A 14,837-nucleotide genomic window follows, 5' to 3' on the forward strand; every position below is an offset into this window, starting at 1 on the left:
GAAACGAATCACTGTACGCTATAGAATGAAGGGTCAGAATTCCAAATATACACGTCGTCCAAAATTTTTGGAAAACACTTCACGACCCCTTTAAGCACTTCAATTCTTCTTTCTCGGGCGCGTGCCCACACTGTGAGGAGGAGTTTTCGGACACCTACCACATGGTGTGGGCATGCCCTTCCAATACTGCCTACCCACCCCACCTCCACCCCACTCGAGAGGCCTGGGAAGCTGCCCTGCGCGGCTGCTCCGAACTCCATGCCCAACAGGCATTGGTAGCTAGAGCCCGAGCCGCTGCGGAAGCTACAGGGATCCCGTACTAGGGCTCCCTCCAAGTGTTTGTAAGGGACGGGCCCTTCCGGCTCGCCCCATCGACCTCTCACTGTAAATAGAAATAAATGTTTTCCTCCTCCTCCTCCTCTCCACTTCCGTGATAAGGGCCTCGTTGAAGACTGCTTTCTCCATTTTCGATGAACACGATGCGTGCACGAAACAGTAGCACGTGTTTTTCACGTGCGCGCCGGTTCTGCAGAGCGAAATAAAAATGCGCCGAAGAGGTTCCGTCGAGATGAGCAGAGAGTAGGGCCATCTAGTGGCAAAACCAAAAACCAAAAATGCCACGTGACCAAATACCACGTGACTTACTTGAAATCTGATTGGCGGACGCGCCGCGCGAGGCGTTTTTTTCTCCTCCGAGTTAAAGTGAACTAGAACTACTATTGGGTAGTGAGCTGACTCTCCGGTGGCGGCGTGCGCTCCCGCGTCGCCGGAAATGTGAATATTTTATGTTTTCCCGGGGATCCGCGCGGAGGCGCTGTCGTCGTCGTCAATGTAAACCTCCGCTGCCTCCGCCGCTGCCTCCCTGGCTTTGCGCGCCGCTGCCTCCGCTGTGCTTTCTTTCATGTGTTCCGAAGTTTACATTACCAATTCTAATGTTTATAAGAAATCATCGTAGGGAAGTATATCGTGCGTCGCTATTGCGTGTGAAATGGCACCACGCCGTTTGAACCACTGTTTTGCGCCCGGCTGTAAAACGGGCTGTGTACATGTAAAAGGTGCCCCAAAGCCGTCGTTATTCAGCGTGCCCAAGGATGAAGCACTTCGAAGACTGTGGGAAAAAAACCTCCATCGAGCGGACAAGCCTCTCGAAGACACAAGTGCCGTGTGCGAACTACATTTTGAGCCGCGCTACGTAATTCGCGACTATGTACACATCATTGGTGGCAAGGAAGTGCGGATCCCACGTGGTAAGCCACGTGGTAAGCGTGGTGTCGTGTACTGCACGTCTGTGTTGACATCAAGAAATGAGGTGTGCTCAGAAAAAGTGGTAATGTTCTTTCAGTCACAGACGCACAGTTACTACAAAGTGTTTGTGAGAGGAATTCTGCTAAAAGAAAGCACATTGCAAACAAGCGGGGAAGCAGAAGATGTGCTGAGAGCAACTGATTCCATGAGTGTTTGCACTGGAGTAATGCGACTTGAAGATTATGAAGAAAGGTATTTTATGAAGAACCTTAAATCCCACGTAGTGACCCTCGAGCAAATGTACTTCAGCAGCAATTGCCTGGGTCAGGTCGCTGAAAGAGGTAATTATGCTGTCCATTTTGCCTAATTTGCAACTCATTTTATGTTGCGTTCATTGATTTTTTGGCTCCGTGGGAACTCAATTCAATGCACTTTTCTTGCAGGTACGCAGTGTGTGTCTTGCCGCTACTTGAAACGAGCACTGCAGATCAGACGAGCGAGGGTCAAAAGAACTGATAAAAAGAGCGGCCGATCTGTTGTGCTTAAATGCGACCTGCAGCGAGAAGAAACAAGAGGCTAGTTGTTCGCCTAGGAGATGTGGAAAATGAACTTGCTAAAATGAGAGGGAAAAATGCTGCCATTCAAGCAGAAGCATTAGAAGCACAGATCTCAAAACTGCCCCCCAGACAGCAGGAAGCTGTTCGACAGTGCTTCGCAGCTTCAAAAGTGAAACCTAATGGTCTACGCTACACGAAAATGTGGGTCCTGGACTGCATAATAATGAAGATGAAAAGTCCTCGTCTGTATGAGCATCTTCGCCGTAATAGCATTCTTTCCCTACCGTGCAAATCAACCCTCAAGTGCTATGTATCTGCATATCGCACTGTGTTTGGCTTCAGCGACAAAGTTCTGAGGCAGCTAAAAGTGAAGTCAGCTGAGCTTGATGCCTGGAAAAAACATGGCGGATTAGTAAAGCTGTCGGAACACTTTGCAGTTAAAACGTCTGGGGTTATTGAGGGTTTTGTAGACCTAGGCCCTTTCACAGCAGCCAAAGACAAAGGTGTCCCATGTGACCATGGCATGGTTATACTATTTGTTCCCTTTCAGGGAAAATGGAGCCAGGTAATTGGCTATTTTGCCACACATGGCAACATGAAGGGGGACATTCTTGCCAAAGTTGTTATTGAGGCAACCGTATTGGCCGAAAAGAGTGGCCTTTTTGTTGATTTCATTACATGCGACGGCGCAAGCTGGAATAGAAGGATGTGGAGGATACTTGGGATACAAGCATCAGCTGAGTCTACCACCTGCAAAATTCAGCACCCCAGCGATGCATCACGAAACCTTTTTTTTATATCCGACTTCCCTCATCTTATCAAATGTCTACGCAACTCATTGTTGAAATCTGGATTCAACACTCCAGCTGGCCATGTAAGTCTCTTCTTCATCTTATTGAGGATTTTGTTGTGCTATTACTCACTCTTGAAGCTTAACAGGGTCCTCTCCAATTTCTTTTTAGGTGGATATGCAACACGTAAAGCAAGCCTACAAAATGGATTCCTGCAATGTTACCCTCAAGGTTATGCCTGGGATAACACGATGTCATATTGAGCCAAACGCATTTGAAAAGATGAGAGTCAGTTATGCGTTCCAGCTTTTCGGCACTAAAGTGCTCCAAGCTTTTCACCTGTATAAGGACACGTTAGAAGCCACTCTTGGAAGAATGGATGCAACTCAGGAATTCTTCTGGTGAAATGCCTATTTTCTCTTCTGCTACTTAATTTTAAAAGTAATGAAACCTTTGCATTATGGTTTTGTTAGCTGGAAATGATGTTTAAGTCTAACTTGGTGCAAGCAACATCTGAAGAGCTTTTTTGTGTATTTCAGCAAAATCCACCAGCTGATATATGTGATGACTTCACGGTTCCCTGCGGAAGCCCTCCGGCCAGATTCTCGAGCAACAGCTGTGCTGCAGGATTTTTTATCCTATCTTAAAGCATGGGAGGAGCATGTAAAAGGGACAGGTGGCTTTGTGAGTGAGTCCACGGCAACAGGTCTGCGTGTAACCATTTCAAGCACATTAGGCTTGCTAGATTACCTTACAAGAAAAGTAGGTTTTAAGTACCTAATGACCTCCAAAACTAGTCAAGACCCTCTTGAAAACCTTTTTGGGATCGTTCGACAGTCTTCTGGCAGTAATGACCACCCAACACCAAGTCAATTTCTAGTTATCATTAACTGCTTGTCATTTTATGGGCTAGTAAAATGTGCCAGTCAAGGTAACTGTCAGCAGGACGAACTGGGCTCCCTCCTGGAAGTTGACAGCCTGCCAGACACTGCGCAGAATGCAGCAGACTTTCATCTGCCAATGAGTGCTGCTAAGAGCATGCACACAGCTCCATCCTCCCAAGACCACAACCAGCACATTGCCAGCAGTGACTCAAGAATAATTTTTCACATCGCTGGCTATGTTGCAAGAAAATGCGTTTTAAAAACTAATTGCCAAGACTGTCTGACCCCTCTCACTATGCCTGTCCCAGATGAAACTTTCCAGCTTGCGAGGCTGACAAAGTTTCGTGACAATGGAGGGCTCCTCTATCCAACTGGTCGCTTATTTGGTTTCATAAAGAAGCTTGAGGACTTGTTCACAGGCTGCTTCTCCCATGGACAGCTGCACTCTGACAGCATTTTAGATGTGCTGACAGTTGTCAAAGCCAGACTTGGCCAAGAGGTTGGTTGTTCCAGTCATGCTTCCACCCTTTCTCCAAATATAATCAAATTCTATGTCACTACACGACTTCACTTCTATGTTAAAAGTATAAATACTGACAAGTCGGGGAAGCGCCAAAAGGCAAAGCACTTGAAGTTGAGCCGCTGCTCTTGAAATGTGCATGCTGTCTGCATTGTCTACCTGTTGCATTGTGCTTGTCAAGATAATAAACTTTTGTTAAAGTTGTTCAACCAACATTTTGTTTGCATTTTTTTTCTCTTTTTCTTTCATAAAATATTTCCTTAAAAATAAGTGTGGCTATACCAACATCACTCTCTGGAAAGGCAGATATAGGAAATTATGCAGTATGTTAGTGTCGGGAGAATTAAATGCGTTTTATGTTGGAATAATGTAGAGCAACGACTGATGTATAGGCGCATGTTTTCTGGCACATATGTGACAAGCTACCGCATGGAAGGTGTTTTAAACGGTTTACCTTTTGTTTCAACATTCATGTGCGATTAAAACTTCATATCTATGCTGCTTAACATTTCATTGATATACCTCTATTTTTCTTCCACAATATGCTCAGCCAGAGTCAAATAGGTAGGTATACAGGAAAGGCATCGTTCCAAAGGTGCCTGAATTGCTGTAAGGACTGCAAATAGGGTAACGCCGAAAACGAATTTCTGCACGCGCGCAACTCGATAACACCGCGACATATGGATCACTTACCTTCTAATCAAAGACAGCAGTAAAACTGCTGTCTTTGACAAGAATGTAAGTGATTCATTTGTTATGTCGCGCTATTATTGAGTAAATATACCCAAACTTGCTGTCAATGGAGAGGAACCCCACAGCCTTTTACTCGGCGCAAGACGCGAGTTTTCGATACGAGTGCAAGCTCAGCAAAGCCAGCGTTACAAAAATGGTGATTAAAGAAACTTTTCCCTCATGAAAAGAAAGACGAAGTACTACTGACAAACAAGCATACTGTCCAAGCTCTTTATTTATATGAGAAACGAGCATTCAAGAAATTAGACCGTTTCTACAGCGGCGACCACGTACCTTTCGCACGGCCAAAGCGCGGCCGCTTACATTGAATACAGTGGTGGCGCCATCTAGCAGGCGAGACGTAAACCGCGACAGCGGATGGAGCTCAGTCAGCCCACTACCCAATATTCTAGTACACTTTATCCGAGTAGGAGCACGCGGCGGCGCGATTTCGTGACGGATCATACTGGGCACGCGTCAAAATGACGCGCGCGTCCCACCATCCGCGCGTCAATCGCGCCTGAAATCGCGCCATGCGGTTCCGCCTTTACTCATGCAATAAACTTTCTCGGGTTTGAGGTACGTTGAGAAGACGTCCGTATCCGCTACCAACGCATCTCAAGTCCTTGCTCTATAACGCTTATCTTGACTCGAAATTGCATTATTGCCGTTTAGTCTGGGAAAACAGCACAAAAAGAGTTTTCCAAAAGCTGGTGGTTGTGCAGAAAAATGCGCGACGTGAAATTGCAGATTATTATAATTATACCCGTACTCGGCCCCTACGAAACATAGAAAATTTAAGCGAAAACGGCTCGTCTCGCCCTCCGTGGCATCCAGAGATTTGGTTTGTACCCAGACTTCATGCGAAATGATAAATGCCATATATGATTCATTTCAGTCTCTTATATATACCAAATAAACTGTGACGCACTGCAAAGGTTCAAGCATATTGCGAAGGAAATATTTGGTTCGCACTGCCAAATGGTGATAACGCCATGGACAATGAGCGAGCAGACTGCCGTGGAGACGAACGATAACAAGTGTGCTATGCTGTCCTCAAATAAGAGAATCACCGCCGCTCTTGGCTGAACTTTATTTAAAGCTGACGAGAAACTTCCGAGATAAGGCGCGGTAATCGTCTTCGAAAATCTCGAACAACGTAGTACAAGCTGTGCACGACTGCAAACATTCCCGACAAATGTTACAGCATCTTTTATCAGAAATAAAATGATAAAAACGCGTTCTGGCGGCTTTGAGCATGAACAAATGTGCATTACAAAGCTTCGACGAAGTATGATCACTTGAGCCTGCAGCAACCAATGTTTCGCTGTGTGGGATTTGTAAACTTAAATGTCAAGCTTTATTTGTTTTTTGTTTTTTTCAATGCATGATACTGTGTTACTGATATTTCTGTTCTCTGCTGACAATTTTTATGAGAGGTGGGGCGTGTGAGTCTTCAGAATTCTGGCTTTTTTTGCCCGCCTTCCTAGACACTTTGTGTCCGATAGTCTTTGTGCAGTTTTTCGTACTTCGTATAACCTGTGGCTGTACATATGTGGTAAAATAGTTTAGTTAATTGGTCTTTAACGTCCCAAAGCGACTCAAGCTATGAGGGATGCCGTAGTGAAGGACTCCTGAAATTTCGACAACCTGGGGTTCTTTAACGTGCTCTGACATCGTACAGTATACTGGCCTCTAGAATTTCGCCTCCATCACATATGTGGCAAAATAAAGCAAATGAAACCAAGGGAAACATTTTCAGTGCAAGATTTAGAACAGCAACAGGAAAAGTACAGCGGCAGGTTTCAAAATTATCCTTCCGGAAACAAATGTAATGCTCAGTAGTCGAGGCATGAACGAAAGTTCACGCTAATAAGCGAGATATTGGAAGTAGTAAGAAAGTACGCGTTGCTGCAATATGAAAGGAAAAAATATGCTTGCGCGGAAGAATTTATCCTGCGTTTTTTTTTTGTCACTGAAGTAGAAATTGTTGGATGGTTATTATTCGTCAAGAAAATAAAGTATTCTGATAAACAAAATGGCAAAGTTTTCTTGCATCTCATAGAAGAGAACTAATCGTTCGTTGAATGCTTATCGTGTGTTCCCTACTATATTACAGCTACCTGTGTACTTTTCTGGCAATAGTAGTAACCGAACCTCCGCACCATGGGATCGAAAGATATGGCCACGAGAATAAAAATTCGTTGCAGCGAATTTCCCGCTTTCTCAGATTATGCTCCCTGCTCACCAATATCCCTGAGAGGAAATGTCTACCCCGCAGCCCACATAGGGAGGCCCGAAAATGAATTAAAGGCAGTGCATCGAGCTATGGAAAGGAAGGCTCAAGCAGTAACGCTAACAGATGGTATACGAGCAGCGTGGTTTAGAGAACAAAACTCGAGTTCGTCACGAGCAAGAGGATGAAATGGACTTACACGGGGGAAGTAATGCGAAGAACGTACAAGCAAGGCCCTGTCGTTAATGAAGTTGAATGCAAGAAAAAGAAACAGCCTAGGATCGCAGAGTCGAGAAGTGTGGAGGGGGACATCAGGAGGCCCCGTGGCTGCCACAGAGAAAACCTAATTAAAAGTATTATGGGTGCCATTTCCACACTTACTGGCGTACCCGGATAATGATGAAGATACACAGGCGGAAAATCTTGTTGTCTGAAGTACCAGCGGCGTCCGCAACACCAAAAACTCAGACGCTGCCTCACAAGGCGTACTCCGAGGCATCACACTCCACGAGGGCACCTGAACGCGCTCCCCCGGAATCACTTTCACTCCCGCCAAAACACTGCTACAAATATCGTCGAAATTCTAAGGGTAGTGGCTTGCAGAAATGTCAAATTTAAAAAGCGTCTGAACATGCGTGAAACTCAGTGAGCATGCTCTGGTCACCCTGTACCATTTTGTATAAAGGAAACGAACTTCAGGTAGAAATCTCCTTTGTTCCAGCGAGTGTTGTCATTTCTGTATTATGCGGCCAGCCTTTGGAATCGAAAAAAATATCCCAAAAATCATTTCTGACTATTGTTGTATCCGCTTGTATCGTTTCTTTTTTTACGTTCTCTCAAATTTTCGTTACTGGAATCAATCGGGAATTACTTTTAAATAAAGTTTCGTGATGTGCGGTGGCTATGCATATCGAGGAAACGCTCGAACAACGGGCGTTTCTCTCCGTTCTGATTTTTAGCCCCGATATTCATCCTACGGAGCATATTTCGTCACAATAGTTTTATTAATTTCGATCGCATTTTTTTGTTGCACTCCTCGGACAATAGTGCAGGTCATGAAGTTCATTTTTCTCAAATTTATGAATTTTTGGTAGGAAATTTTCTGCAATTTAGATGTCTGAACGGACACTGCATCGCACAGATTCAAAACCAAAATTACTGTTTCGAGAATAAAAACCTCAAAGAATGTATTGACCTGTAGCACCCCAGTAGGAGCGCAATGAATGTTGAACAAGCCCTCCGGCGCATTTTCTAAACTCGAAAAATTTCGAAAAATTCAAGGAAAATTGTATCATATTACAAACAATTTTCTAGGGATATAAGAGGGATAGTTTGTGAGCGTAGACAGAAAACTGTTTCTAATGGGCTCAAAAAAACTTCATGCAAATCGATCAATCATGCAGATAGGAGCCGGAGAAGGAGGAAAGGCAGGAAGGTTAACGATCATGAAATATTTTTGCTGAATGCACTGTGTTCTTTTAATGCAGACATTAGCGCAATACTTCAGGTAACACGTAATCTAGATATTCAGCTTCATAGCTTAAACCATGAACACGGTGGTCTGATTCGATGCATCGCACAAAAGGTAAGCTTAACTGGCGATGCCGTCGGCTAAGCCGTGGCTGAGTAGTAAACGGATATTGGGGTTCTCGACTGGCTTCCTTGTATATTAAAAAAGAGCAAAACTTCAATGTCAGCCTACTCTACCTTGCTTCTCTGTTCCTTCAAGGTACCTGGGCCCACCTTTGTTTGAAAGTGACGATATCTACCTCGCCATGGCACCAATCATGCATGCCGGAGGTTTCTGGTCGACGTTTAGCCACTTGGGCAACGGCTCCCAGGTGATTGCGGTCCACATGCTGGACTTCGATGTGGTTCTTCCCGCCGTCAAAAAATACAAGGTAAAAATACAAGTGGATGAGCCAAGCCAATCAGCTATGTACAGAATCCGAAAGTAACTGGTGCATAAGAAATTTACTCATCTCTATAATCGCTGTTCAAAAAGCAACGCATGCCGGTGTTCATGAGTATGAAATTGTTAGCATATTTTTGTAGACCTTTCCCTGTGATAACAATACCGAGTTATTAACTCGTGGTTATGGAGCATTTTATATAAATAGATGCCAAAGAATGTCAAACCAGAGCCGCTGGTTGCGACGTGCTGTGTTAAATCTTCACTGGCTGTCCAATTATCAGATTCTTGCCGCTTAGAGTACATCCACTGCACTTCATGTGTAGGACTGAGAGAAATATATAGAAAGGTTGATAAAAATAGTAGGTTACGTTTAGTTTTATTTTCCTGTATCATTCATTTTCCAATCTGGTCGATTCTGGCGTAACGACGGCACCATGAAGCTTCCGTGAACAGCGAAAGGCCAGATGAACCGTTGAGGTTTTTTTCCTGGAGCTTTTCGTCACTGCGGTCATTTTGTGATTGCCGAATCCTAGACCCCAGCCAACCACTATGGTATACGAGACAAGTGCCAAAGCATTGATCGACACTGACATGTCTGGAACCACAACAGCGTGAGCATTAGCAGCCAAGAATAGAATATCACACGTGAATATTCGGCTTAAATATCTACACAGGTAAGATATTATATGGCGTTTTTTAGTCCCACGCAGCGACTGGCGTATCGCACAGCATGAGCGGTGGTCACAAACGCATTCTGCAGCAACATATAAAAGCCGCAGGCCCACTCTTAAACACAGCAGAAATACAAATGTCTGGCATACAGTTTGAAATACCTCTGTTCTGCAAGTCCCCATTAAACACACCTATTTGTTGCTTAGGTAAGTAGAGTAAATTTGTAGGCCAGATGGTGAGACGAAACTATTAAACCGCAGCAGACACAGAACAGAGGGAGGCGGCAACACAGCCCAGGCAGCACAACAGCATTGGTCGAACGTTGGGCTATCATTGGCAAAAATTGGCACGAACATCGGTCCTCCACTGGCATTTATGCTGAGCGCTGCCATTTTAACATATTGGCCCTACTTTCATGCCAATTTAGAGCCAATGTACGGCCGATCAAGGGGCCAACGTAAGCCTGGCGTTCGTTCTGCGACTTGGGCCAGTAAAGGTCTCAGGTTCGCATCCAGCTTTCGAACATCGGCATCCAGGTTTCAAACATTTGCATCCAGCCTTCTAACATTGGTATCCAGCCATCGAACATTGGTATCCGGCTTTCGAACAATGACATCCAGCTTTATGCAACATGGGCCAGTAAAGGTCTCGGACTGGCATCCAAGATTCAAAACATTGGTACCAAGCTTTCGAATAATGGTATCCAGCTTTCGAACCACGGCATCCAGTTTTTGAGCAATGGTATCCAGCTTTCGAACACCGGCACATGAAAAACCGGCTGCTGGTTACTGACCAGCATTTTCGATGTATTCTTCGATAGTAACCAGGCTGCATGGCTGGCATCTTGCTTGGAGTAACAAATATGGGTAAGATCCCTAGGATGTCCTCACAATCCAACACTCGTCTCTACTGAACGGCTGCTCTATACAACGGAGATGCGAACATTGCACCATGGTTTCTTTTCACACACATGGTACTATTCCACCTACCAGCCCGCTGGAAGGTAAGCAAGAAAAGAGCCAACCAAAAGTATTAAAAAAAGATCTTTATTCAAAGCAGCTGTGAGGCACTTGAGGTGGTGTGCCTATAGGCAGGGCTCGGGCAGGGCTCAGGACCTTGAGTGGGGTGCCGGGCTTGTGGTGGGGCCTTGGGCAGAACTTGTGGTGGGGAGCTGGGCAGAACTTGGGGTGCGGTACATTTATTTTCATGTTTGCTGCGTGCCGATGATTCCGGTTAGAAAACACAGCTCGGCAATCTGCTGTAGCACGACTAAGAGATCCATAAAGTGCTTAACGAAGCTCTCCTCCTGTGAACTGATCAGTCATATCTGAAGTAATCGTTGCACTACTCTTGCAAATGAACTTTTCCACTGCACTCAAATTGCTTGTCCAGCTCTAGCACGATTACCTCACAATGCGTCGAGCCTGCAAAGAGAGGCATGATGTCGCGATAACCTAAATATGGCCGTCACAGGACAAAAACAGAAATGAATAAATAACACTGAATTTTGTGATGCACAGTCGGCTTGAAAGCACTCGACACACATTTAACAGGATAATTTGTAACAACTAGCACCGCATTTTTCGCACAAAGTGAAATTTAATTTCCCTTGTCCCAAATTGCCGATTTTTAGTTAATTGCGCCATTTGGCACCTTCAGTAAGGTATTCAATGTGAAAAAAACAAGGTAATGTAATATTGAAAGGAATTAAATGTTTTATTTTGTTTTATTATACTAACTACGTAGCTCTAAATTGAGAGCGCATTTTTTATTCAGGTAAAGATGCACAGGTAGCATCTCCTTCATACAGACGTCAAAACAGCAGTTTTGAACAAAGCTGGTTTGTTTGGATGGGGTTAAAAAAATACGCTTTAAGAAAAAACTCAGAACACCTTTATTTATTATTTATTTATTAGTTACCTGCATCGCCCCGCAGGGCATTACAGCAGGGGGGTACAGACTTCATTTATAGGTATAAAGCAATTATTGCAGTGCATGGAAAAATGCTTCGTTAGATGTAATACATACAATGCTCGATGGCAAACTGTTCCAGTCTCGAACAGTTCTAACAAAAAAAGAATAACGCAAGACGTCACCCTTGCAAGAAAATTCTCTGACCTTCAAACAGTGGTCTAGTCGCTTTGATATATAATGAGGTGCCTGGATATATTGTTCGCGGTTTATGCCAGTTTTTGAATAATAAATCTCATGGAAAAATTTCAATCTGATGTACCTTCTACGGTCCTTCAACTCTTGCCAGTTAAGTTTTCGTTTGCTTTCCGTCATACTAACTTGCCAATTATAATTACCAAGAACAAATCTAACTGCCCTATTCTGAATTTTCTCTAATTTTTCTACACACTCAGATGTGTGTGGGTCCCAGCAAACACATCCATATTCAAGTATGGAGCGTACGTAACTGGAACCGGCGAGATGGCGGTGACCCTTACAAGCTTTCTACTGCTCACGCAGGTGTTTTCGGCGAACATTTTGGCGGCGGTCCTTCCTGACGGATTTCCGTTCGACGACGTATGCCCGGAATTGGTCGACAGTGGTTCTTCGTGCACGACTGCATTGTTTGAGAACTTCGAATTGCAACAGTGCCCAGCCAGCGACGAATTTGAACGGTTTGTGATTCCGAGCTGGCAACATTGCCAAGTGGGCGTCGACGCTGCCAAGTGTCGGCTACAAAAGCATCGGAGCAGCACTGTAACGATGGGGCGTGGAACCGGCGAGATGGCGGTGACCCTTACAAGCATTCTACTGCTCACGCAGGTGTTTTCGGCGAACATTTTGGCGGCGGTCCTTCCTGACGGATTTCCGTTCGACGACGTATGCCCGGAATTGGTCGACAGTGGTTCTTCGTGCACGACTGCATTGTTTGAGAACTTCGAATTGCAACAGTGCCCAGCCAGCGACGAATTTGAACGGTTTGTGATTCCGAGCTGGCAACATTGCCAAGTGGGCGTCGACGCTGCCAAGTGTCGGCTACAAAAGCATCGGAGCAGCACTGTAACGATGGGGCGTGGAACCGGCGAGATGGCGGTGACCCTTACAAGCTTTCTACTGCTCACGCAGGTTGGTCTTTTTCACCCTTTGAAACCGTCGCGCTACATTTTGCCGGTTCCACCCCAAATGCTTTATCTTACTTTTTCCTGTAAGCCACGCGGTTTTGTGCTGTCAAATCGTCTGTATGTTAAGAGGCATTTTTCAGTTTTTCGTAGCCCAGCGTTTTATCTTCTAATCTTGTTGCTTTGTGGCGGGGATATTGAGAGTAACCCTGGCCCAGCAACAGCTGAACAATTTCGAGAGCTGTTGAATGGTCAAACCACAATTCTTTCCAAGTTATCGCAGCTTACCGCGGACGTAACTGACGTAAAAGCCCGGCTTGTTGTATTGGAAACTAAGTTAGGAAAAATTGACGCAATTGAAACAGCTCTAGCCAACGTTGAAGATCAACAACGAAAAGATCATGAAGTTCTGACAAGCATGATTGCAAAAATAGACGATTTGGAAAATCGTGGAAGGCGTAATAACTTGATTTTTTACGGCTTAACTGATTCTGATGACAGTGAGACGGCAGCCAAGTCTGAGGAGCTTATCATAAGTCAGTGCTCTGAGAAGCTGGAATTGTCTTCCGTGTCTATTGAACGTGCTCATAGGCTGGGTAAATTCTCTCAAGGAAAAAATCGGCCTATCATTGTGCGCTTCAATTCCTTTAAAGACCGCCAGGCTGTGCTTGCAAATGCATTCAAGCTCAAGGGATCCAGTGTTGCTATATCTGAAGACTTTTCCCGTACTCTCCGTGATAGGAGAAAGAAATTATGGGATTATGCCAAGCAAAATGGCGAAAAAGGCGTGAAAGCAGTTCTGAAATATGATACGCTTCATTTGGGTAGTAGGCGTTTCCAATGGGACAGTGAAGCCGGCACCGTACGGGAACAATGACAAACCACTGTTCATTCTGCGATGTGCCCGGTCAGCATTTTGTCAATCAATTGCCGCAGTATAAAAAATAAAGTTGATGACTTTCACTTTCTTCTTCGTACCGTGCAACCGACTTTTGTTTTGGGAACAGAATCGTGGCTCGATCCTACCATCTCAAGCGCTGAAATATTTCCTGACAAGTACGAGTGTTTTCGTCGCGACCGTTGTGCACGTGGCGGAGGAGTGTTTATTTTGGTCCATAAAAGTGTCCCGTGCGCTCAAATGGAATTCTCTGATAGTGAAACTGAATTGGTTGTTTGCAAAGTACGACTGCCGAACGGGAAAGCAATGGTTCTTGGGTCATTTTATAGGCCTCCTGGTCCTTCTGTAAAGCCGCTAGTTGGCTTATCTCATTTTCTTGAAACCATTAACACTGAATGCCTTGTTTTAGGGGGGGACTTTAACCTTCCAGACATTGACTGGTCAGCTAACGAACCAAGAGATATAGCTCGAGGGAATCTATACTCAACTTTTTTTGACATTTTAGATTCCAACACCTTTTGTCAGTATGTGCATGAGCCATCACGAACGGACGGAACTGGTCACGTACTCGACCTCTTGCTGTGTAACGTGCCTGATGTTGTATGCAATGTACAAGTGCTGCCTGGTTTGAGCGACCACAATATTATTCTAGCAGATTTATTAGTTCACTACGTGAAGGTTGCAAAACCACCTAGGCGAAAGATTTATGTCTACAGCAGGGCCAACTACGAGGCGATTAGCGCTGCTTTCGAATCGTTCTTTCCAACTTTTGATGAACTCGCGGATAACTTAAATATCGAACAGCTATGGAGTACATTCAAACAGAAATTGTTCGAATTACGTGAAGCTTTTGTTCCATTAAGCGTTATATCAAGTAAGAGAGCTCGAGATAAACCCTGGTTTAACACCGAGTTACGTGCCCTTGTTCGCAGACAGCGACGAATGTATCGAAGATACAAGTTGTCTAAATCGCCAGAGTGTTTGGCCTTGCTGAAAACAATAAAAAATGAATTCAGACAGAAGTCTCACATCGCTAAAGACTTGTATTTTTCGAATTTAGGAGAAAAACTTGTCAAAGATACCAAAGAATTTTGGAGATATGTGAAGCGTAATGGTAAGGATGACAGCTCAGTACCTGCTCTGAAAAATGATGAGTTAATCATCCATGATGATGAGACTAAAGTTGAAATGTTTAGCCGTTATTTTTCATCTGTGTTTTTGCCACCTAGTTCACGTTCTGTCTGTTTTGCATTACCTTTTGAAATAGATTGCATGCCGGAAGTTACTTTTTGTGTTGACGGTGTGCGTAAATTATT

The 14,837-nt window shown here is 44.5% G+C and overlaps 2 protein-coding genes and 1 pseudogene across 2 annotated transcripts; all 3 read left to right on the forward strand.

Moving 5' to 3' along the window:
• LOC144112378 (luciferin 4-monooxygenase-like) overlaps positions 1-14,837 on the forward strand; it is a 198,816-nt pseudogene that overhangs the window by 40,182 nt on the left and 143,797 nt on the right.
• LOC144112370 (uncharacterized) lies at positions 878-1,804 on the forward strand (the record flags this gene model as incomplete). Its single annotated transcript, XM_077645220.1, has 2 exons — positions 878-1,586; positions 1,689-1,804. Coding segments are annotated over exons 1-2 (714 nt in total), but the record flags the coding sequence as incomplete, so codon positions are not given.
• LOC144112371 (uncharacterized) lies at positions 1,821-2,738 on the forward strand. Its single transcript, XM_077645221.1, has 2 exons — positions 1,821-2,626; positions 2,734-2,738. The coding sequence occupies exons 1-2, from the start codon at positions 1,864-1,866 to the stop codon at positions 2,736-2,738; spliced, it is 768 nt and encodes a 255-aa protein (XP_077501347.1). The 5' UTR covers positions 1,821-1,863.

This window comes from Amblyomma americanum, unplaced genomic scaffold (genome assembly GCF_052857255.1).
Source record: "Amblyomma americanum isolate KBUSLIRL-KWMA unplaced genomic scaffold, ASM5285725v1 scaffold_75, whole genome shotgun sequence".
NCBI classification, from domain to species: domain Eukaryota; kingdom Metazoa; phylum Arthropoda; class Arachnida; order Ixodida; family Ixodidae; genus Amblyomma; species Amblyomma americanum.

Excerpts from the sequence above, each read along its gene's own strand:
- LOC144112371 (XM_077645221.1), top strand. The coding sequence starts at position 1,864 with ATGAGAGGGAAAAATGCTGCCATTCAAGCAGAAGCATTAGAAGCACAG.